This window comes from Ascaphus truei, chromosome 13 (assembly GCF_040206685.1).
Source record: "Ascaphus truei isolate aAscTru1 chromosome 13, aAscTru1.hap1, whole genome shotgun sequence".
Lineage (NCBI taxonomy): Eukaryota > Metazoa > Chordata > Amphibia > Anura > Ascaphidae > Ascaphus > Ascaphus truei.
In genome coordinates this window covers 27695258-27717757 of record NC_134495.1, presented here as the reverse complement: position 1 = coordinate 27717757, position 22500 = coordinate 27695258, and the positions used below count along the sequence as shown (strand labels likewise).

The following is a 22500-nucleotide window of genomic DNA, read 5'->3' as shown; positions in this document are numbered from 1 at the left end:
ATCTGCTTCTTCATCTTCTGCATTTGCTTCTTCATCTTCTGCATCTGCTTCTTCATCTTCTGCATCTGCTTCTTCATCTTCTGCATCTGCTTCTTCATCTTTTGCATCTTCATCTTTTGCATCTTCATCTCCTGCATCTTCATCTCCTGCATCTTCTGCTTCATCTCCTGCATCTTCATCTCCTGCATCTTTTGCTTCATCTCCTGCATCTTCATCTCCTGTATCTTTTGCTTCATCTCCTGCATCTTCATCTCCTGCATCTTCTGCTTCATCTTCAACATCTTCATCTCCTGCATCTTCTGCTTCTTCATCTCCTGCATCTTCTGCTTCTTCATCTCCTGCATCTTCAACTTCTTCATCTCCTGCATCTTCAACTTTTTCATCTCCTGCATCTTCAACTTCTTCATCTCCTGCATCTTCTTCTTCATCTTCAACATCTTCATCTCCTGCATCTGCATCTTCATTTTTTGCATCTTCTTCTTCTGCATCTTCTTCTGCATCTTCAACTTCTCCGTCTTCTGCATCTTCTGCTTCTTCATCTCCTGCATCTTCATCTTCTCCTGCATCTTCTTCGTATGCACCTTGTTCATCTTCAACTTCTTCATCTCCTGCATCTTCTGATTTTCTTCTCCTGCTTCTTCATTTTCTGCATCTTCATTTTCTGCATCTTCATTTTCTGCATCTTCATTTTCTGCATCTTCTGCTTCTGCATCTTCTCCTGCCTTTTCATCTCCTGCATCTTCATCTTCTTATTCTGCATTTTCATTTTGTGCATTTTCTGCATCTGCATCTTCTTCTTCATCTTCTGCATCTTCATCTTCTTCTGTATCTTCTGCATCTTCTGCATCTTCTTCATCTTCCTTTTTTGCATTTTCTACTTCTTCATCTCCTGCATCTTCTGCTTCATATTCTTCTGCATCTTCTTCTTCATCTTCAACTTCTTCATCTTCATGTTGTTCTGCATCTACATGTTTTGCATTTTCTTCTTCTGCATATTCTTCTTCAACTTCTTCATCTCCTGCATCTTCTGCATCTTCATCTCCTGCATCTTCTGCTTCTTCTGCATCTTCTTCTGCATCTTCAACTTCTCCATCTCCTGCACATTATGCTTCTTCATCTCCTGCATCTTCATATTCTTCTGCATCTTCTTCTTATGCACCTTCTTCATTTTTTGCATTTTATTCTTCTGTATCTTCGGCATCTTCTGCATCTTCTTCATCTTCTTCATCTTCTTCATCTCCTGCATCTTCTGCTTCGTCATCTTCTGCTTCTTCATCTTCTTCTTCATCTTCATTTTGTGCATTGTCTTCTTCTGTATCTTCTTCATTTCTGCATCTTCTTCTTCATCTCCTGCTTCTTCATCTTCTTCATCTCCTGCGTCTTCTTCTTCTGCTTCTTCTCCTTGTTCTGCTTCTTCTTCTTCTGCATCTTCATTTTTTGCATTTTCTTCTTCTTCTGCATCTTCTGTATCTTCCTCATCTTCTTCTGTATCTTTTTCATCTTCTGTATCTTCTGCATCTTCTTCATCTTCTGCTTCTTCATCTCCTGCATCTTCTGCTTCTTCATCTCATGCATCTTCATCTTCTTCTGCATATTCTTCTTCTTCATCTTCATTTTTGGCATTTTCTTCTTCTGTATCTTCGTTATCTTCTGCTGCTTTTTCATCTTCGGCATCTTCTGTATCTTCGGCATCTTCTTCGTCTTCTTCATCTTCTTCTTCAACTTCTTCATCTCCTGCATATTCTGCTTCTTCATCTCCTGCTTCTTCATCTCCTGCTTCTTCTTCTTCTTCTTCTGCTTCTTCGTCTGCTTCTTCTTCTTCTGCTTCTTCTTCTTCTTCTTCTGCTTCTTCTTCTTCTGCTTCTTCTGCTTCTTCTGCTTCTTCTTCTTCTGCTTCTTCTTCTTCTTCTTCTTCTTCTTCTTCTTCTTCTTCTTCTTCCGCTTCTTCTTCTTCTTCTTCTTCTTCTTCTTCTTCTTCTTCTTCTTCTTCTTCTTCTTCTTCTTCTTCTTCTTCTTCTTCTTCTTCTTCTTCCGCTTCTTCTTCTTCTTCTTCTTCTTCTTCTTCTTCTTCTTCTTCTTCTTCTTCTTCCGCATCTTCTTCTGCATCTTCTTCTTCCGCATCTTCTTCTGCATCTTCTTCTTATGCACCTTCTTCATCTTCAACTTCTTCATCTCCTGCATCTTCTGCTTCTTCATCTTCTGCTTTTTCATCTCCTGCTTCATCTCTGCATTCTCATCTCTGCATCTTCATCTATGCATCTTCATCTCCTGGATCTCCTGCATCTGCATTTTTTTCTTCATCTTCTTCTGCATCTTCTTCTGCATCTTCTTCTGCTTCTTCTTCTGCTTCTTCTTCTTCTTCTTCTTCTTCTTCTGCATCTTCTTCTTCTGCATCTTCTTCTTCTTCTTCTTCTTCTTCTTCTTCTTCTTCTTCTTCTTCTTCTTCTTCTTCTTCTTCTTCTTCTTCTTCTTCTTCTTCTTCTTCTTCTTCTTCTTCCGCATCTTCTTCTGCATCTTCTTCTTATGCACCTTCTTCATCTTCAACTTCTTCATCTCCTGCATCTTCTGCTTCTTCATCTTCTGCTTTTTCATCTCCTGCATCATCTGCTTCTGCTTCATCTCTGCATTCTCATCTCTGCATCTTCATCTATGCATCTTCATCTCTTGGATCTCCTGCATCTGCATTTTTTTCTTCTTCTGCATCTTCTTCTTCTTCTACATCTTCTTCTTCTTCTGCATCTTCTTCTTCTTCTTCTGCATCGTCTTCTTCTTTTGCATCTTCTTCTTCTTTTGCATCTTCTTCTTCTTTTGCATCTTCTTCTTCTTCTTCTTCTTCTGCATCTTCTTCTTCTGCATCTTCATTTTTTTGCATCTTCTTCTGCATCTTCAACTTCTTCGTCTCCTGCATCTTCAACATCTTCATCTCCTGCAGCTTCTTTTTCTGCATCTTCTTCAGCATATTCATTTTCTGCATTTTCTGCTTCTGCTCCTGCATCTTCGTTATCTTATTCATCTTCAACTTCTTCATCTTCAACTTCTTCATCTTCTTCATCTTCAACTTCTTCATCTTCAACTTCTTCTTCTTCATCTTCAACTTCTGCTTCTGCTTCTGCTTCTGCTTCTTCTGCATCTGCTTCTTCTTCATCTGCATCTGCTTCTTCATCTTCTGCATCTGCTTCTTCATCTTCTGCATTTGCTTCTTCATCTTCTGCATCTGCTTCTTCATCTTCTGCATCTGCTTCTTCATCTTTTGCATCTTCATCTTTTGCATCTTCATCTCCTGCATCTTCATCTCCTGCATCTTCTGCTTCATCTCCTGCATCTTCATCTCCTGCATCTTTTGCTTCATCTCCTGCATCTTTTGCTTCATCTCCTGCATCTTCTGCTTCATCTTCAACATCTTCATCTCTGCATCTTCTGCTTCTTCATCTCCTGCATCTTCTGCTTCTTCTGCTTCTTCATCTCCTGCATCTTCTGCTTCTTCATCTCCTGCATCTTCAACATCTTCATCTCCTGCATCTTCAACTTTTTCATCTCCTGCATCTTCTTCTTCATCTTCAACATCTTCATCTCCTGCATCTGCATCTTCATTTTTTGCATCTTCTTCTTCTGCATCTTCTTCTGCATCTTCAACTTCTCCATCTTCTGCATCTTCTGCTTCTTCATCTCCTGCTTCTTCATCTTCTCCTGCATCTTCTTCTTATGCACCTTGTTCATCTTCAACTTCTTCATCTCCTGCATCTTCTGATTTTTCTTCTCCTGCTTCTTCATTTTCTGCATCTTCATTTTCTGCATCTTCATTTTCTGCATCTTCATTTTCTGCATCTTCATTTTCTGCATCTTCTTCTTCTGCTTCTGCTTCTGCATCTTCTCCTGCTTTTTCATCTCCTGCATCTTCATCTTCTTATTCTGCATTTTCATTTTGTGCATTTTCTGAATCTGCATCTGCATCTTCTTCTTCATCTTCTGCATCTTCATCTCCTGCATCTTCATCTTCTTCTGTATCTTCTGCATCTTCTGCATCTTCTTCATCTTCCTTTTTTGCATTTTCAACTTCTTCATCTCCTGCATCTTCTGCTTCATCTTCTTCTGCATCTTCTTCTTCATCTTCAACTTCTTCATCTCCTTTATCTTCTGCTTCTTCATCTCCTGCTTCTTCTACATCTTCATTTTTTGCATTTTCTTCTTAAGCATCTTCATCTCCTGCATCTTCATCTTCATCTTCTGTATCTTCTTTATCTTCATCTTTGACATCTTCTTCATTTTCTTCATCTTCTTCATCCCCTGCATCTTCATCTTCTCCTGCTTCTTCTTCATCTTCTTCTGCACCTTCTTCATCTTCAGCTTCCTCATCTTCTGCATCTTCTTCTTCTGCATCTTCTTTTTTTGCATTGTCTTCTTCTGCATCTTTTTCATCTTCTGCATCTTCTGCATCTTCTTCATCTTCTGCATCTTCTTCTTCATCTGCATCTTCTTCATCTCCTGCATCTTCTGCTTCTTTATCTCCTGCATCTTCACCTCCTGCATCTTCAACTTCTTCATCTCCTGCATCTTCACCTCCTGCATCTTCATCTCTTGAATCTTTATCTTCATCTGCATCTTCTCTATCTTCTGTATCTTCATCTTCGGCATCTTCTTCATCTTCTGCATCTTCTTCTTCTGTACCTTTGTCATCTTCTCCTGCATCTTCTTCTGCATCTTCTTCATCTTCAGCTTCTTCATATCCTGCATCTTCATCTTCTTCTGCATCTTCTTCTTCTGCATCTTCATTTTTTGCATTTTCTTCTTCTGTATCTTCTGCATCTTCTTCATCTTCTGCATCTTCTTCTTCGTCTGCTTCTTCTTCTGCTTCTGCTTCTGCTTCTTCATCTGCTTCTTCTTCTGGTTCTGCTTCTTCCTCTTCTCCTTCTTCTTCGTCGTCTTCCTCTTCTTCTGCATCTTCTTCTTCATCTCTTGCTTCTTCTGCATCTTCATTTTTTGCATTTTCTTCTTCTGTATCTTCTGCATCTTCTTCATCTGCATCTTCATCTTCTGCATCTTCTTTATCTTCATCTTTGGCATCTTCTTCATTTTCTTCATCTTCTTCATCCCCTGCATCTTCATCTTCTCCTGCTTCTTCTTCATCTTCTGCATCTTTAATTAATAAAGTCAAACTGCGCTCTTGCTTCCTAACAGGATCTTGTATTGGATCAACTCTTCCCTCTTGCAGCTGATGTGATGTGAAGGCACCCCTCCTCCACAGGTCCCGTCGCAGGATGCTCCAAACGCCGGGCAACAGCAGGGAATGAAACACAAAAGCGCACCGAGGGTCAAGATTTAATTGAAACAGGTTAATAATAATAACAGTAAAAACTTACATATAGGGGTAAGTACATCCAGTAGAAAGGTGCAGAGGAAACAGTCCTGGTGGTGTCCTGGGCATAAGGAGATGGTGCAGAGGCTTACGAGGTAGACCCAGCACGCAGGTCTACCTCGTAAGCCTCTGCACCATCTCCTTTATCTTCTGCTTCATTTTCAACATCTTCATCTCTGCATCTTCTGCTTCTTCATCTCCTGCATCTGCTGCTTCTTCATCTCCTGCATCTTCAACTTCTTCATCTTCTGCATCTTCAACTTCTTCATCTCCTGCATCTTCTTCTTCATCTTCAACATCTTCATCTCCTGCATCTGCATCTTCATTTTTTGCATCTTCTTCTGCATCTTCTTCTGATTTTTCATCTCCTGCATCTTCATCTTCTTCTTCTGCATTTTCATTTTGTGCATTTTCTTTTTCTGAATCTTCTTCTTCATCTCCTGCATCTTCATGTCCTGCATCTTCATGTCCTGCATCTTCATCTTCTTCTGTATCTTCTGCATCTTCTGCATCTTCTTCATCTTCATTTTTTGCATTTTCAACTTCTTCATCTCCTGCATCTTCTGATTCATCTTCTTCTGCATCTTCTTCTTCATCTTCAACTTCTTCATCTCCTTTATCTTCTGCTTCTTCATCTCCTGCTTCTTCTGCATCTTCATTTTTTGCATTTTCTTCTTCTGTATCTTCTGCATCTTCATCTTCTGCATCTTCTTTATTTTCATCTTTGGCATCTTCTTCATTTTCTTCATCTTCTTCATCCCCTGCATCTTCATCTTCTCCTGCTTCTTCTTCATCTTCTTCTGCATCTTCTTCATCTTCAGCTTCCTCATCTTCTGCATCTTCTTCTTCTGCATCTTCTTTTTTTGCATTGTCTTCTTCTGCATCTTTTTCATCTTCTGCATCTTCTGCATCTTCTTCATCTTCTGCATCTTCTTCATCTGCATCTTATTTTTCATCTTCAACTACTTCATCTCCTGCATCTTCTGCTTCTTCATCCCCTGCATCTTCATCTTCTCCTGCTCCTTCTTCATCTTCTTCTGCATGTTCTTCATCTTCAGCTTCCTCATCTTCTGCATCTTCTTCTTCTGCATCTTCTTTTTTTGCATTGTCTTCTTAAGCATTTTTTTCATCTTCTGCATCTTCATCTTCTCCATCTTCTTCTTCATCTGCATCTTCTTTTTCATCTTCAACTACTGCATCTTCAACTTCTTCATCTCCTGCATCTTCATCTCTTGAATCTTTATCTTCATCTGCATCTTCTCTATCTTCTGTATCATCATCTTCGGCATCTTCTTCATCTTCTTCTTCTTCTGCATCTTCATTTTTTGCATTTTCTTCTTCTTCTGCATCTTCTGTATCTTCCTCATCTTCTTCTGTATCTTTTTCATCTTCTGCATCTTCTTCATCTTCTGCTTCTTCATCTCCTGCATCTTCTGCTTCTTCATCTCATGCATCTTCATCTTCTTCTGCATATTCTTCTTCTTCATCTTCATTTTTGGCATTTTCTTCTTCTGTATCTTCGTTATCTTCTGCTGCTTTTTCATCTTCGGCATCTTCTGTATCTTCGGCATCTTCTTCGTCTTCTTCATCTCCTTCTTCTTCTTCTTCTTCTTCTTCTTCTGCTTCTTCTTCTTCTTCTGCTTCTTCTTCTTCTTCTGCTTCTTCTGCTTCGTCTGCTTCTTCTTCTTCTGCTTCTTCTGCTTCTTCTTCGCCTGCTTCTTCTGCTTCTTCTTCTTCTGCTTCTTCTGCTTCTTCTTCTTCTTCTTCTTCTTCTTCCGCATCTTCTTCTTCTTCTTCTTCTTCCGCTTCTTCTTCTTCTTCTTCTTCTTCTTCTTCTTCTTCTTCTTCTTCTTCTTCTTCTTCTTCTTCTTCTTCTTCTTCCGCATCTTCTTCTGCATCTTCTTCTTATGCACCTTCTTCATCTTCAACTTCTTCATCTCCTGCATCTTCTGCTTCTTCATCTTCTGCTTTTTCATCTCCTGCATCATCTGCTTCTGCTTCATCTCTGCATTCTCATCTCTGCATCTTCATCTATGCATCTTCATCTCCTGGATCTCCTGCATCTGCATTTTTTTCTTCTTCTGCATCTTCTTCTTCTTCTACATCTTCTTCTTCTTCTGCATCTTCTTCTTCTTCTGCATCTTCTTCTTCTTTTGCATCTTCTTCTTCTTTTGCATCTTCTTCTTCTTTTGCATCTTCTTCTTCTTTTGCATCTTCTTCTTCTTCTTCTGCATCTTCTTCTTCTTCTGCATCTTCTTCTTCTGCATCTTCATTTTTTTGCATCTTCTTCTGCATCTTCAACTTCTTCGTCTCCTGCATCTTCAACATCTTCATCTCCTGCAGCTTCTTTTTCTGCATCTTCTTCTGCATATTCATTTTCTGCATTTTCTGCTTCTGCTCCTGCATCTTCGTTATCTTATTCATCTTCAACTTCTTCATCTTCAACTTCTTCATCTTCAACTTCTTCTTCTTCATCTTCAACTTCCGCTTCTGCTTCTGCTTCTGCTTCTTCTGCATCTGCTTCTTCTTCATCTGCATCTGCTTCTTCATCTTCTGCATCTGCTTCTTCATCTTCTGCATTTGCTTCTTCATCTTCTGCATCTGCTTCTTCATCTTCTGCATCTGCTTCTTCATCTTTTGCATCTTCATCTTTTGCATCTTCATCTTTTGCATCTTCATCTTTTGCATCTTCATCTTTTGCATCTTCATCTCCTGCATCTTCATCTCCTGCATCTTCATCTCCTGCATCTTCTGCTTCATCTCCTGCATCTTCATCTCCTGCATCTTTTGCTTCATCTCCTGCATCTTCTGCTTCATCTTCAACATCTTCATCTCTGCATCTTCTGCTTCTTCATCTCCTGCATCTTCTGCTTCTTCTGCTTCTTCATCTCCTGCATCTTCTGCTTCTTCATCTCCTGCATCTTCAACATCTTCATCTCCTGCATCTTCAACTTTTTCATCTCCTGCATCTTCAACTTCTTCATCTCCTGCATCTTTTTCTTCATCTTCAACATCTTCATCTCCTGCATCTGCATCTTCATTTTTTGCATCTTCTTCTTCTGCATCTTCTTCTGCATCTTCAACTTCTCCATCTTCTGCATCTTCTGCTTCTTCATCTCCTGCATCTTCATCTTCTCCTGCATCTTCTTCTTATGCACCTTGTTCATCTTCAACTTCTTCATCTCCTGCATCTTCTGATTTTTCTTCTCCTGCTTCTTCATTTTCTGCATCTTCATTTTCTGCATCTTCATTTTCTGCATCTTCATTTTCTGCATCTTCTTCTTCTGCTTCTGCTTCTGCATCTTCTCCTGCTTTTTCATCTCCTGCATCTTCATCTTCTTATTCTGCATTTTCATTTTGTGCATTTTCTGCATCTGCATCTGCATCTTCTTCTTCATCTTCTGCATCTTCATCTCCTGCATCTTCATCTTCTTCTGTATCTTCTGCATCTTCTGCATCTTCTTCATCTTCCTTTTTTGCATTTTCAACTTCTTAATCTCCTGCATCTTCTGCTTCATCTTCTTCTGCATCTTCTTCTTCATCTTCAACTTCTTCATCTCCTTTATCTTCTGCTTCTTCATCTCCTGCTTCTTCTACATCTTCATTTTTTGCATTTTCTTCTTAAGCATCTTCATCTCCTGCATCTTCATCTTCATCTTCTGTATCTTCTTTATCTTCATCTTTGACATCTTCTTCATTTTCTTCATCTTCTTCATCCCCTGCATCTTCATCTTCTCCTGCTTCTTCTTCATCTTCTTCTGCACCTTCTTCATCTTCAGCTTCCTCATCTTCTGCATCTTCTTCTTCTGCATCTTCTTTTTTTGCATTGTCTTCTTCTGCATCTTTTTCATCTTCTGCATCTTCTGCATCTTCTTCATCTTCTGCATCTTCTTCTTCATCTGCATCTTCTTCATCTCCTGCATCTTCTGCTTCTTTATCTCCTGCATCTTCACCTCCTGCATCTTCAACTTCTTCATCTCCTGCATCTTCACCTCCTGCATCTTCATCTCTTGAATCTTTATCTTCATCTGCATCTTCTCTATCTTCTGTATCTTCATCTTCGGCATCTTCTTCATCTTCTGCATCTTCTTCTTCTGTACCTTTGTCATCTTCTCCTGCATCTTCTTCTGCATCTTCTTCATCTTCAGCTTCTTCATATCCTGCATCTTCATCTTCTTCTGCATCTTCTTCTTCTGCATCTTCATTTTTTGCATTTTCTTCTTCTGTATCTTCTGCATCTTCTTCATCTTCTGCATCTTCTTCTTCGTCTGCTTCTTCTTCTGCTTCTGCTTCTGCTTCTTCATCTGCTTCTTCTTCTGGTTCTGCTTCTTCCTCTTCTCCTTCTTCTTCGTCGTCTTCCTCTTCTTCTGCATCTTCTTCTTCATCTCTTGCTTCTTCTGCATCTTCATTTTTTGCATTTTCTTCTTCTGTATCTTCTGCATCTTCTTCATCTTCTGCATCTTCTTCTTCGTCTGCTTCTTCTTCTGCTTCTGCTTCTGCTTCTTCATCTGCTTCTTCTTCTGGTTCTGCTTCTTCCTCTTCTCCTTCTTCTTCGTCGTCTTCCTCTTCTTCTGCATCTTCTTCTTCATCTCTTGCTTCTTCTGCATCTTCATTTTTTGCATTTTCTTCTTCTGTATCTTCTGCATCTTCTTCATCTGCATCTTCATCTTCTGCATCTTCTTTATCTTCATCTTTGGCATCTTCTTCATTTTCTTCATCTTCTTCATCCCCTGCATCTTCATCTTCTCCTGCTTCTTCTTCATCTTCTGCATCTTTAATTAATAAAGTCAAACTGCGCTCTTGCTTCCTAACAGGATCTTGTATTGGATCAACTCTTCCCTCTTGCAGCTGATGTGATGTGAAGGCACCCCTCCTCCACAGGTCCCGTCGCAGGATGCTCCAAACGCCGGGCAACAGCAGGGAATGAAACACAAAAGCGCACCGAGGGTCAAGATTTAATTGAAACAGGTTAATAATAATAACAGTAAAAACTTACATATAGGGGTAAGTACATCCAGTAGAAAGGTGCAGAGGAAACAGTCCTGGTGGTGTCCTGGGCATAAGGAGATGGTGCAGAGGCTTACGAGGTAGACCCAGCACGCAGGTCTACCTCGTAAGCCTCTGCACCATCTCCTTTATCTTCTGCTTCATTTTCAACATCTTCATCTCTGCATCTTCTGCTTCTTCATCTCCTGCATCTGCTGCTTCTTCATCTCCTGCATCTTCAACTTCTTCATCTCCTGCATCTTCAACTTCTTCATCTCCTGCATCTTCTTCTTCATCTTCAACATCTTCATCTCCTGCATCTGCATCTTCATTTTTTGCATCTTCTTCTGCATCTTCTTCTGATTTTTCATCTCCTGCATCTTCATCTTCTTCTTCTGCATTTTCATTTTGTGCATTTTCTTTTTCTGAATCTTCTTCTTCATCTCCTGCATCTTCATGTCCTGCATCTTCATCTTCTTCTGTATCTTCTGCATCTTCTGCATCTTCTTCATCTTCATTTTTTGCATTTTCAACTTCTTCATCTCCTGCATCTTCTGATTCATCTTCTTCTGCATCTTCTTCTTCATCTTCAACTTCTTCATCTCCTTTATCTTCTGCTTCTTCTTCTCCTGCTTCTTCTGCATCTTCATTTTTTGCATTTTCTTCTTCTGTATCTTCTGCATCTTCATCTTCTGCATCTTCTTTATTTTCATCTTTGGCATCTTCTTCATTTTCTTCATCTTCTTCATCCCCTGCATCTTCATCTTCTCCTGCTTCTTCTTCATCTTCTTCTGCATCTTCTTCATCTTCAGCTTCCTCATCTTCTGCATCTTCTTCTTCTGCATCTTCTTTTTTTGCATTGTCTTCTTCTGCATCTTTTTCATCTTCTGCATCTTCTGCATCTTCTTCATCTTCTGCATCTTCTTCATCTGCATCTTATTTTTCATCTTCAACTACTTCATCTCCTGCATCTTCTGCTTCTTCATCCCCTGCATCTTCATCTTCTCCTGCTCCTTCTTCATCTTCTTCTGCATGTTCTTCATCTTCAGCTTCCTCATCTTCTGCATCTTCTTCTTCTGCATCTTCTTTTTTTGCATTGTCTTCTTAAGCATTTTTTTCATCTTCTCCATCTTCTTCTTCATCTGCATCTTCTTTTTCATCTTCAACTACTGCATCTTCAACTTCTTCATCTCCTGCATCTTCATCTCTTGAATCTTTATCTTCATCTGCATCTTCTCTATCTTCTGTATCATCATCTTCGGCATCTTCTTCATCTTCTTCTTCTTCTGCATCTTCATTTTTTGCATTTTCTTCTTCTTCTGCATCTTCTGTATCTTCCTCATCTTCTTCTGTATCTTTTTCATCTTCTGTATCTTCTGCATCTTCTTCATCTTCTGCTTCTTCATCTCCTGCATCTTCTGCTTCTTCATCTCATGCATCTTCATCTTCTTCTGCATATTCTTCTTCTTCATCTTCATTTTTGGCATTTTCTTCTTCTGTATCTTCGTTATCTTCTGCTGCTTTTTCATCTTCGGCATCTTCTGTATCTTCGGCATCTTCTTCGTCTTCTTCATCTTCTTCTTCAACTTCTTCATCTCCTGCATATTCTGCTTCTTCATCTCCTGCTTCTTCATCGCCTGCTTCTTCTTCTTCTTCTTCTTCTTCTACTTCTACTTCTTCTTCTTCTTCTTCTTCTGCTTCTTCTTCTTCTTCTTCTGCTTCTTCTTCTTCTTCTGCTTCTTCTTCTTCTGCTTCTTCTTCTTCTGCTTCTTCTGCTTCTTCTTCTTCTTCTTCTTCTGCTTCTTCTGCTTCTTCTTCTTCTTCTTCTTCTTCTTCCGCATCTTCTTCTTCTTCTTCTTCTTCTTCTTCTTCTTCTTCTTCTTCTTCTTCTTCTTCTTCTTCTTCTTCTTCTTCTTCTTCCGCATCTTCTTCTGCATCTTCTTCTTCCGCATCTTCTTCTGCATCTTCTTCTTATGCACCTTCTTCATCTTCAACTTCTTCATCTCCTGCATCTTCTGCTTCTTCATCTTCTGCTTTTTCATCTCCTGCATCATCTGCTTCTGCTTCATCTCTGCATTCTCATCTCTGCATCTTCATCTATGCATCTTCATCTCCTGGATCTCCTGCATCTGCATTTTTTTCTTCTTCTGCATCTTCTTCTTCTTCTACATCTTCTTCTTCTTCTGCATCTTCTTCTTCTTCTGCATCTTCTTCTTCTTTTGCATCTTCTTCTTCTTTTGCATCTTCTTCTTCTTTTGCATCTTCTTCTTCTTTTGCATCTTCTTCTTCTTCTTCTGCATCTTCTTCTTCTTCTGCATCTTCTTCTTCTGCATCTTCATTTTTTTGCATCTTCTTCTGCATCTTCAACTTCTTCGTCTCCTGCATCTTCAACATCTTCATCTCCTGCAGCTTCTTTTTCTGCATCTTCTTCTGCATATTCATTTTCTGCATTTTCTGCTTCTGCTCCTGCATCTTCGTTATCTTATTCATCTTCAACTTCTTCATCTTCAACTTCTTCATCTTCAACTTCTTCTTCTTCATCTTCAACTTCCGCTTCTGCTTCTGCTTCTGCTTCTTCTGCATCTGCTTCTTCTTCATCTGCATCTGCTTCTTCATCTTCTGCATCTGCTTCTTCATCTTCTGCATTTGCTTCTTCATCTTCTGCATCTGCTTCTTCATCTTCTGCATCTGCTTCTTCATCTTTTGCATCTTCATCTTTTGCATCTTCATCTTTTGCATCTTCATCTTTTGCATCTTCATCTTTTGCATCTTCATCTCCTGCATCTTCATCTCCTGCATCTTCATCTCCTGCATCTTCTGCTTCATCTCCTGCATCTTCATCTCCTGCATCTTTTGCTTCATCTCCTGCATCTTCTGCTTCATCTTCAACATCTTCATCTCTGCATCTTCTGCTTCTTCATCTCCTGCATCTTCTGCTTCTTCTGCTTCTTCATCTCCTGCATCTTCTGCTTCTTCATCTCCTGCATCTTCAACATCTTCATCTCCTGCATCTTCAACTTTTTCATCTCCTGCATCTTCAACTTCTTCATCTCCTGCATCTTCTTCTTCATCTTCAACATCTTCATCTCCTGCATCTGCATCTTCATTTTTTGCATCTTCTTCTTCTGCATCTTCTTCTGCATCTTCAACTTCTCCATCTTCTGCATCTTCTGCTTCTTCATCTCCTGCATCTTCATCTTCTCCTGCATCTTCTTCTTATGCACCTTGTTCATCTTCAACTTCTTCATCTCCTGCATCTTCTGATTTTTCTTCTCCTGCTTCTTCATTTTCTGCATCTTCATTTTCTGCATCTTCATTTTCTGCATCTTCATTTTCTGCATCTTCTTCTTCTGCTTCTGCTTCTGCATCTTCTCCTGCTTTTTCATCTCCTGCATCTTCATCTTCTTATTCTGCATTTTCATTTTGTGCATTTTCTGCATCTGCATCTGCATCTTCTTCTTCATCTTCTGCATCTTCATCTCCTGCATCTTCATCTTCTTCTGTATCTTCTGCATCTTCTGCATCTTCTTCATCTTCCTTTTTTGCATTTTCAACTTCTTAATCTCCTGCATCTTCTGCTTCATCTTCTTCTGCATCTTCTTCTTCATCTTCAACTTCTTCATCTCCTTTATCTTCTGCTTCTTCATCTCCTGCTTCTTCTACATCTTCATTTTTTGCATTTTCTTCTTAAGCATCTTCATCTCCTGCATCTTCATCTTCATCTTCTGTATCTTCTTTATCTTCATCTTTGACATCTTCTTCATTTTCTTCATCTTCTTCATCCCCTGCATCTTCATCTTCTCCTGCTTCTTCTTCATCTTCTTCTGCACCTTCTTCATCTTCAGCTTCCTCATCTTCTGCATCTTCTTCTTCTGCATCTTCTTTTTTTGCATTGTCTTCTTCTGCATCTTTTTCATCTTCTGCATCTTCTGCATCTTCTTCATCTTCTGCATCTTCTTCTTCATCTGCATCTTCTTCATCTCCTGCATCTTCTGCTTCTTTATCTCCTGCATCTTCACCTCCTGCATCTTCAACTTCTTCATCTCCTGCATCTTCACCTCCTGCATCTTCATCTCTTGAATCTTTATCTTCATCTGCATCTTCTCTATCTTCTGTATCTTCATCTTCGGCATCTTCTTCATCTTCTGCATCTTCTTCTTCTGTACCTTTGTCATCTTCTCCTGCATCTTCTTCTGCATCTTCTTCATCTTCAGCTTCTTCATATCCTGCATCTTCATCTTCTTCTGCATCTTCTTCTTCTGCATCTTCATTTTTTGCATTTTCTTCTTCTGTATCTTCTGCATCTTCTTCATCTTCTGCATCTTCTTCTTCGTCTGCTTCTTCTTCTGCTTCTGCTTCTGCTTCTTCATCTGCTTCTTCTTCTGGTTCTGCTTCTTCCTCTTCTCCTTCTTCTTCGTCGTCTTCCTCTTCTTCTGCATCTTCTTCTTCATCTCTTGCTTCTTCTGCATCTTCATTTTTTGCATTTTCTTCTTCTGTATCTTCTGCATCTTCTTCATCTTCTGCATCTTCTTCTTCGTCTGCTTCTTCTTCTGCTTCTGCTTCTGCTTCTTCATCTGCTTCTTCTTCTGGTTCTGCTTCTTCCTCTTCTCCTTCTTCTTCGTCGTCTTCCTCTTCTTCTGCATCTTCTTCTTCATCTCTTGCTTCTTCTGCATCTTCATTTTTTGCATTTTCTTCTTCTGTATCTTCTGCATCTTCTTCATCTGCATCTTCATCTTCTGCATCTTCTTTATCTTCATCTTTGGCATCTTCTTCATTTTCTTCATCTTCTTCATCCCCTGCATCTTCATCTTCTCCTGCTTCTTCTTCATCTTCTGCATCTTTAATTAATAAAGTCAAACTGCGCTCTTGCTTCCTAACAGGATCTTGTATTGGATCAACTCTTCCCTCTTGCAGCTGATGTGATGTGAAGGCACCCCTCCTCCACAGGTCCCGTCGCAGGATGCTCCAAACGCCGGGCAACAGCAGGGAATGAAACACAAAAGCGCACCGAGGGTCAAGATTTAATTGAAACAGGTTAATAATAATAACAGTAAAAACTTACATATAGGGGTAAGTACATCCAGTAGAAAGGTGCAGAGGAAACAGTCCTGGTGGTGTCCTGGGCATAAGGAGATGGTGCAGAGGCTTACGAGGTAGACCCAGCACGCAGGTCTACCTCGTAAGCCTCTGCACCATCTCCTTTATCTTCTGCTTCATTTTCAACATCTTCATCTCTGCATCTTCTGCTTCTTCATCTCCTGCATCTGCTGCTTCTTCATCTCCTGCATCTTCAACTTCTTCATCTCCTGCATCTTCAACTTCTTCATCTCCTGCATCTTCTTCTTCATCTTCAACATCTTCATCTCCTGCATCTGCATCTTCATTTTTTGCATCTTCTTCTGCATCTTCTTCTGATTTTTCATCTCCTGCATCTTCATCTTCTTCTTCTGCATTTTCATTTTGTGCATTTTCTTTTTCTGAATCTTCTTCTTCATCTCCTGCATCTTCATGTCCTGCATCTTCATCTTCTTCTGTATCTTCTGCATCTTCTGCATCTTCTTCATCTTCATTTTTTGCATTTTCAACTTCTTCATCTCCTGCATCTTCTGATTCATCTTCTTCTGCATCTTCTTCTTCATCTTCAACTTCTTCATCTCCTTTATCTTCTGCTTCTTCATCTCCTGCTTCTTCTGCATCTTCATTTTTTGCATTTTCTTCTTCTGTATCTTCTGCATCTTCATCTTCTGCATCTTCTTTATTTTCATCTTTGGCATCTTCTTCATTTTCTTCATCTTCTTCATCCCCTGCATCTTCATCTTCTCCTGCTTCTTCTTCATCTTCTTCTGCATCTTCTTCATCTTCAGCTTCCTCATCTTCTGCATCTTCTTCTTCTGCATCTTCTTTTTTTGCATTGTCTTCTTCTGCATCTTTTTCATCTTCTGCATCTTCTGCATCTTCTTCATCTTCTGCATCTTCTTCATCTGCATCTTATTTTTCATCTTCAACTACTTCATCTCCTGCATCTTCTGCTTCTTCATCCCCTGCATCTTCATCTTCTCCTGCTCCTTCTTCATCTTCTTCTGCATGTTCTTCATCTTCAGCTTCCTCATCTTCTGCATCTTCTTCTTCTGCATCTTCTTTTTTTGCATTGTCTTCTTAAGCATTTTTTTCATCTTCTCCATCTTCTTCTTCATCTGCATCTTCTTTTTCATCTTCAACTACTGCATCTTCAACTTCTTCATCTCCTGCATCTTCATCTCTTGAATCTTTATCTTCATCTGCATCTTCTCTATCTTCTGTATCATCATCTTCGGCATCTTCTTCATCTTCTTCTTCTTCTGCATCTTCATTTTTTGCATTTTCTTCTTCTTCTGCATCTTCTGTATCTTCCTCATCTTCTTCTGTATCTTTTTCATCTTCTGTATCTTCTGCATCTTCTTCATCTTCTGCTTCTTCATCTCCTGCATCTTATGCTTCTTCATCTCATGCATCTTCATCTTCTTCTGCATATTCTTCTTCTTCATCTTCATTTTTGGCATTTTCTTCTTCTGTATCTTCGTTATCTTCTGCTGCTTTTTCATCTTCGGCATCTTCTGTATCTTCGGCATCTTCTTCGTCTTCTTCATCTTCTTCTTCAACTTCTTCATCTCCTGCATATTCTGCTTCTTCATCTCCTGCTTCTTCATCGCCTTCTTCTTCTTCTTCTTCTTCTTCTTCTTCTTCTTCTTCTTCTTCTGCTTCTTCTTCTTCTTCTGCTTCTTCTTCTGCTTCTTCTGCTTCTTCTTCTGCTTCTTCTTCTTCTTCTTCTTCTTCTTCTTCTTCTTCTTCTTCTTCTTCTTCTTCTTCTTCTTCTTCTTCTTCTTCTTCTTCTTCTTCTTCTTCTTCTTCTTCTTCCGCATCTTCTTCTGCATCTTCTTCTTCCGCATCTTCTTCTGCATCTTCTTCTTATGCACCTTCTTCATCTTCAACTTCTTCATCTCCTGCATCTTCTGCTTCTTCATCTTCTGCTTTTTCATCTCCTGCATCATCTGCTTCTGCTTCATCTCTGCATTCTCATCTCTGCATCTTCATCTATGCATCTTCATCTCCTGGATCTCCTGCATCTGCATTTTTTTCTTCTTCTGCATCTTCTTCTTCTTCTACATCTTCTTCTTCTTCTGCATCTTCTTCTTCTTCTGCATCTTCTTCTTCTTTTGCATCTTCTTCTTCTTTTGCATCTTCTTCTTCTTTTGCATCTTCTTCTTCTTTTGCATCTTCTTCTTCTTCTGCATCTTCTTCTTCTTCTGCATCTTCTTCTTCTGCATCTTCATTTTTTTGCATCTTCTTCTGCATCTTCAACTTCTTCGTCTCCTGCATCTTCAACATCTTCATCTCCTGCAGCTTCTTTTTCTGCATCTTCTTCTGCATATTCATTTTCTGCATTTTCTGCTTCTGCTCCTGCATCTTCGTTATCTTATTCATCTTCAACTTCTTCATCTTCAACTTCTTCATCTTCAACTTCTTCATCTTCTTCATCTTCAACTTCTTCATCTTCAACTTCTTCATCTTCAACTTCTGCTTCTGCTTCTGCTTCTGCTTCTGCTTCTTCTGCATCTGCTTCTTCTTCATCTGCATCTGCTTCTTCATCTTCTGCATCTGCTTCTTCATCTTCTGCATTTGCTTCTTCATCTTCTGCATCTGCTTCTTCATCTTCTGCATCTGCTTCTTCATCTTTTGCATCTTCATCTTTTGCATCTTCATCTTTTGCATCTTCATCTTTTGCATCTTCATCTCCTGCATCTGCATCTTCTGCTTCATCTCCTGCATCTTCATCTCCTGCATCTTTTGCTTCATCTCCTGCATCTTCATCTCCTGCATCTTTTGCTTCATCTTCAACATCTTCATCTCTGCATCTTCTGCTTCTTCATCTCCTGCATCTTCTGCTTCTTCTGCTTCTTCTGCTTCTTCATCTCCTGCATCTTCTGCTTCTTCATCTCCTGCATCTTCAACATCTTCATCTCCTGCATCTTCAACTTTTTCATCTCCTGCATCTTCAACTTCTTCATCTCCTGCATCTTCTTCTTCATTTACAACATCTTCATCTCCTGCATCTGCATCTTCATTTTTTGCATCTTCTTCTTCTGCATCTTCTTCTGCATCTTCAACTTCTCCATCTTCTGCATCTTCTGCTTCTTCATCTCCTGCATCTTCATCTTCTCCTGCATCTTCTTCTTATGCACCTTGTTCATCTTCAACTTCTTCATCTCCTGCATCTTCTGATTTTTCTTCTCCTGCTTCTTCATTTTCTGCATCTTCATTTTCTGCATCTTCATTTTCTGCATCTTCATTTTCTGCATCTTCTTCTTCTGCTTCTGCTTCTGCATCTTCTCCTGCTTTTTCATCTCCTGCATCTTCATCTTCTTATTCTGCATTTTCATTTTGTGCATTTTCTGCATCTGCATCTGCATCTTCTTCTTCATCTTCTGCATCTTCATCTCCTGCATCTTCATCTTCTTCTGTATCTTCTGCATCTTCTGCATCTTCTTCATCTTCCTTTTTTGCATTTTCAACTTCTTCATCTCCTGCATCTTCTGCTTCATCTTCTTCTGCATCTTCTTCTTCATCTTCAACTTCTTCATCTCCTTTATCTTCTGCTTCTTCATCTCCTGCTTCTTCTGCATCTTCATTTTTTGCATTTTCTTCTTCTGTATCTTCTGCATCTTCATCTTCTGCATCTTCTTTATTTTCATCTTTGGCATCTTCTTCATTTTCTTCATCTTCTTCATCCCCTGCATCTTCATCTTCTCCTGCTTCTTCTTCATCTTCTTCTGCACCTTCTTCATCTTCAGCTTCCTCATCTTCTGCATCTTCTTCTTCTGCATCTTCTTTTTTTGCATTGTCTTCTTCTGCATCTTTTTCATCTTCTGCATCTTCTGCATCTTCTTCATCTTCTGCATCTTCTTCTTCATCTGCATCTTCTTCATCTCCTGCATCTTCTGCTTCTTTATCTCCTGCATCTTCACCTCCTGCATCTTCAACTTCTTCATCTCCTGCATCTTCACCTCCTGCATCTTCATCTCTTGAATCTTTATCTTCATCTGCATCTTCTCTATCTTCTGTATCTTCATCTTCGGCATCTTCTTCATCTTCTGCATCTTCTTCTTCTGTACCTTTGTCATCTTCTCCAGCATCTTCTTCTGCATCTTCTTCATCTTCAGCTTCTTCATATCCTGCATCTTCATCTTCTTCTGCATCTTCTTCTTCTGCATCTTCATTTTTTGCATTTTCTTCTTCTGTATCTTCTGCATCTTCTTCATCTTCTGCATCTTCTTCTTCGTCTGCTTCTGCTTCTGCTTCTGCTTCTGCTTCTTCATCTGCTTCTTCTTCTGGTTCTGCTTCTTCCTCTTCTCCTTCTTCTTCGTCATCTTCCTCTTCTTCTGCATCTTCTTCTTCATCTCTTGCTTCTTCTGCATCTTCATTTTTTGCATTTTCTTCTTCTGTATCTTCTGCATCTTCTTCATCTGCATCTTCATCTTCTGCATCTTCTTTATCTTCATCTTTGGCATCTTCTTCATTTTCTTCATCTTCTTCATCCCCTGCATCTTCATCTTCTCCTGCTTCTTCTTCATCTTCTGCATCTTTAATTAATAAAGTCAAACTGCGCTCTTGCTTCCTAACAGGATCTTGTATTGGATCAACTCTTCCCTCTTGCAGCTGATGTGATGTGAAGGCACCCCTCCTCCACAGGTCCCGTCGCAGGATGCTCCAAACGCCGGGCAACAGCAGGGAATGAAACACAAAAGCGCACCGAGGGTCAAGATTTAATTGAAACAGGTTAATAATAATAACAGTAAAAACTTACATATAGGGGTAAGTACATCCAGTAGAAAGGTGCAGAGGAAACAGTCCTGGTGGTGTCCTGGGCATAAGGAGATGGTGCAGAGGCTTACGAGGTAGACCCAGCACGCAGGTCTACCTCGTAAGCCTCTGCACCATCTCCTTTATCTTCTGCTTCATTTTCAACATCTTCATCTCTGCATCTTCTGCTTCTTCATCTCCTGCATCTGCTGCTTCTTCATCTCCTGCATCTTCAACTTCTTCATCTCCTGCATCTTCAACTTCTTCATCTCCTGCATCTTCTTCTTCATCTTCAACATCTTCATCTCCTGCATCTGCATCTTCATTTTTTGCATCTTCTTCTGCATCTTCTTCTGATTTTTCATCTCCTGCATCTTCATCTTCTTCTTCTGCATTTTCATTTTGTGCATTTTCTTTTTCTGAATCTTCTTCTTCATCTCCTGCATCTTCATGTCCTGCATCTTCATCTTCTTCTGTATCTTCTGCATCTTCTGCATCTTCTTCATCTTCATTTTTTGCATTTTCAACTTCTTCATCTCCTGCATCTTCTGATTCATCTTCTTCTGCATCTTCTTCTTCATCTTCAACTTCTTCATCTCCTTTATCTTCTGCTTCTTCATCTCCTGCTTCTTCTGCATCTTCATTTTTTGCATTTTCTTCTTCTGTATCTTCTGCATCTTCATCTTCTGCATCTTCTTTATTTTCATCTTTGGCATCTTCTTCATTTTCTTCATCTTCTTCATCCCCTGCATCTTCATCTTCTCCTGCTTCTTCTTCATCTTCTTCTGCATCTTCTTCATCTTCAGCTTCCTCATCTTCTGCATCTTCTTCTTCTGCATCTTCTTTTTTTGCATTGTCTTCTTCTGCATCTTTTTCATCTTCTGCATCTTCTGCATCTTCTTCATCTTCTGCATCTTCTTCATCTGCATCTTATTTTTCATCTTCAACTACTTCATCTCCTGCATCTTCTGCTTCTTCATCCCCTGCATCTTCATCTTCTCCTGCTCCTTCTTCATCTTCTTCTGCATGTTCTTCATCTTCAGCTTCCTCATCTTCTGCATCTTCTTCTTCTGCATCTTCTTTTTTTGCATTGTCTTCTTAAGCATTTTTTTCATCTTCTGCATCTTCTTCATCTTCTCCATCTTCTTCTTCATCTGCATCTTCTTTTTCATCTTCAACTACTGCATCTTCAACTTCTTCATCTCCTGCATCTTCATCTCTTGAATCTTTATCTTCATCTGCATCTTCTCTATCTTCTGTATCTTCATCTTCGGCATCTTCTTCATCTTCTGCATCTTCTTCTTCTGTACCTTTGTCATCTTCTCCTGCATCTTCTTCTGCATCTTCTTCATCTTCAGCTTCTTCATATCCTGCATCTTCATCTTCTTCTGCATCTTCATTTTTTGCATTTTCTTCTTCTGCATCTTCATCTTCATCTTCATCTTCATCTTCTGCATCTGCTTCTTCATCTTCTGCATATGCTTCTTCATCTCCTGCATCTGCTTCTTCATCTTCTGCATCTGCTTCTTCATCTTCTGCTTCATCTCCTGCATCTTCATCTCCTGCATTTTCATCTCCTGCATCTTCATCTCATGCATTTTCATCTCCTGCATCTTCATCTCCTGCATCTTCATCTCCTGCATCTTCATCTCCTGCATCTTCATCTCCTGCATCTTCATCTCCTGCATCTTCATCTCCTGCATCTTCATCTCCTGCATCTTCTGCTTCATCTTCAACATCTTCATCTCCTACATCTTCTGCTGCATCTTCTGCTTCATCTCCTGCATCTTCATCTCCTGCTACTTCTGCATCTTCATTTTTTGTATCTTCTTCTTCTTCTTCTTCATCTTCTTCTTCATCTTCTTTTTCTTTTTCTTCTTTTTCTTCTTATTTTTCTTCTTCTTCTTCTTCTTCTTCTTCTTCTTCTTCTTCTTCTTCTTCTTCTTCTTCTTCTTCATCTTCTGCATCTGCTTCTTCATCTTCATCTTCATCTTCTGCATCTGCTTCTTCATCTTCTGCATCTGCTTCTTCATCTTCTGCATCTGCTTCTTCATCTTCTGCATCTGCTTCTTCATCTTCATCTTTTGCTTCTTCATCTTTTGCATCTTCATCTCCTGCATCTTCATCTCCTGCATCTTCATCTCCTGCATCTTCATCTCCTGCATCTTCATCTCCTGCATCTTCATCTCCTGCATCTTCTGCTTCATCTTCAACATCTTCATCTCCTACATCTTCTGCTGCATCTTCTGCTTCATCTCCTGCATCTTCATCTCCTGCTACTTCTGCATCTTCATTTTTTGTATCTTCTTCTTCTTCTTCTTCAT

General features: G+C 39.6%; 1 protein-coding gene across 1 annotated transcript in view; it reads right to left on the bottom strand.

Moving 5' to 3' along the window:
* LOC142464618 (uncharacterized) overlaps positions 1-22500 on the bottom strand; it is a 33173-nt gene that overhangs the window by 5027 nt on the left and 5646 nt on the right. Inside the window, 23 exon segments of the mRNA XM_075567987.1 lie at positions 1777-2142; positions 2326-2523; positions 2713-2844; positions 3709-3903; positions 4330-4502; positions 4629-5136; positions 6085-6190; positions 6824-7250; positions 7509-7639; positions 8726-8824; positions 9386-10027; positions 11795-12299; positions 12510-12694; positions 13811-13876; positions 14438-15079; positions 16088-16467; positions 17029-17246; positions 17487-17635; positions 17679-17776; positions 18559-18738; positions 20269-20290; positions 21893-22240; positions 22478-22500. The exon segment at positions 22478-22500 is cut by the window's right edge and continues 240 nt beyond it. Coding sequence (XP_075424102.1) covers positions 1777-2142; positions 2326-2523; positions 2713-2844; positions 3709-3903; positions 4330-4502; positions 4629-5136; positions 6085-6190; positions 6824-7250; positions 7509-7639; positions 8726-8824; positions 9386-10027; positions 11795-12299; positions 12510-12694; positions 13811-13876; positions 14438-15079; positions 16088-16467; positions 17029-17246; positions 17487-17635; positions 17679-17776; positions 18559-18738; positions 20269-20290; positions 21893-22240; positions 22478-22500 — 5793 coding nt within the window.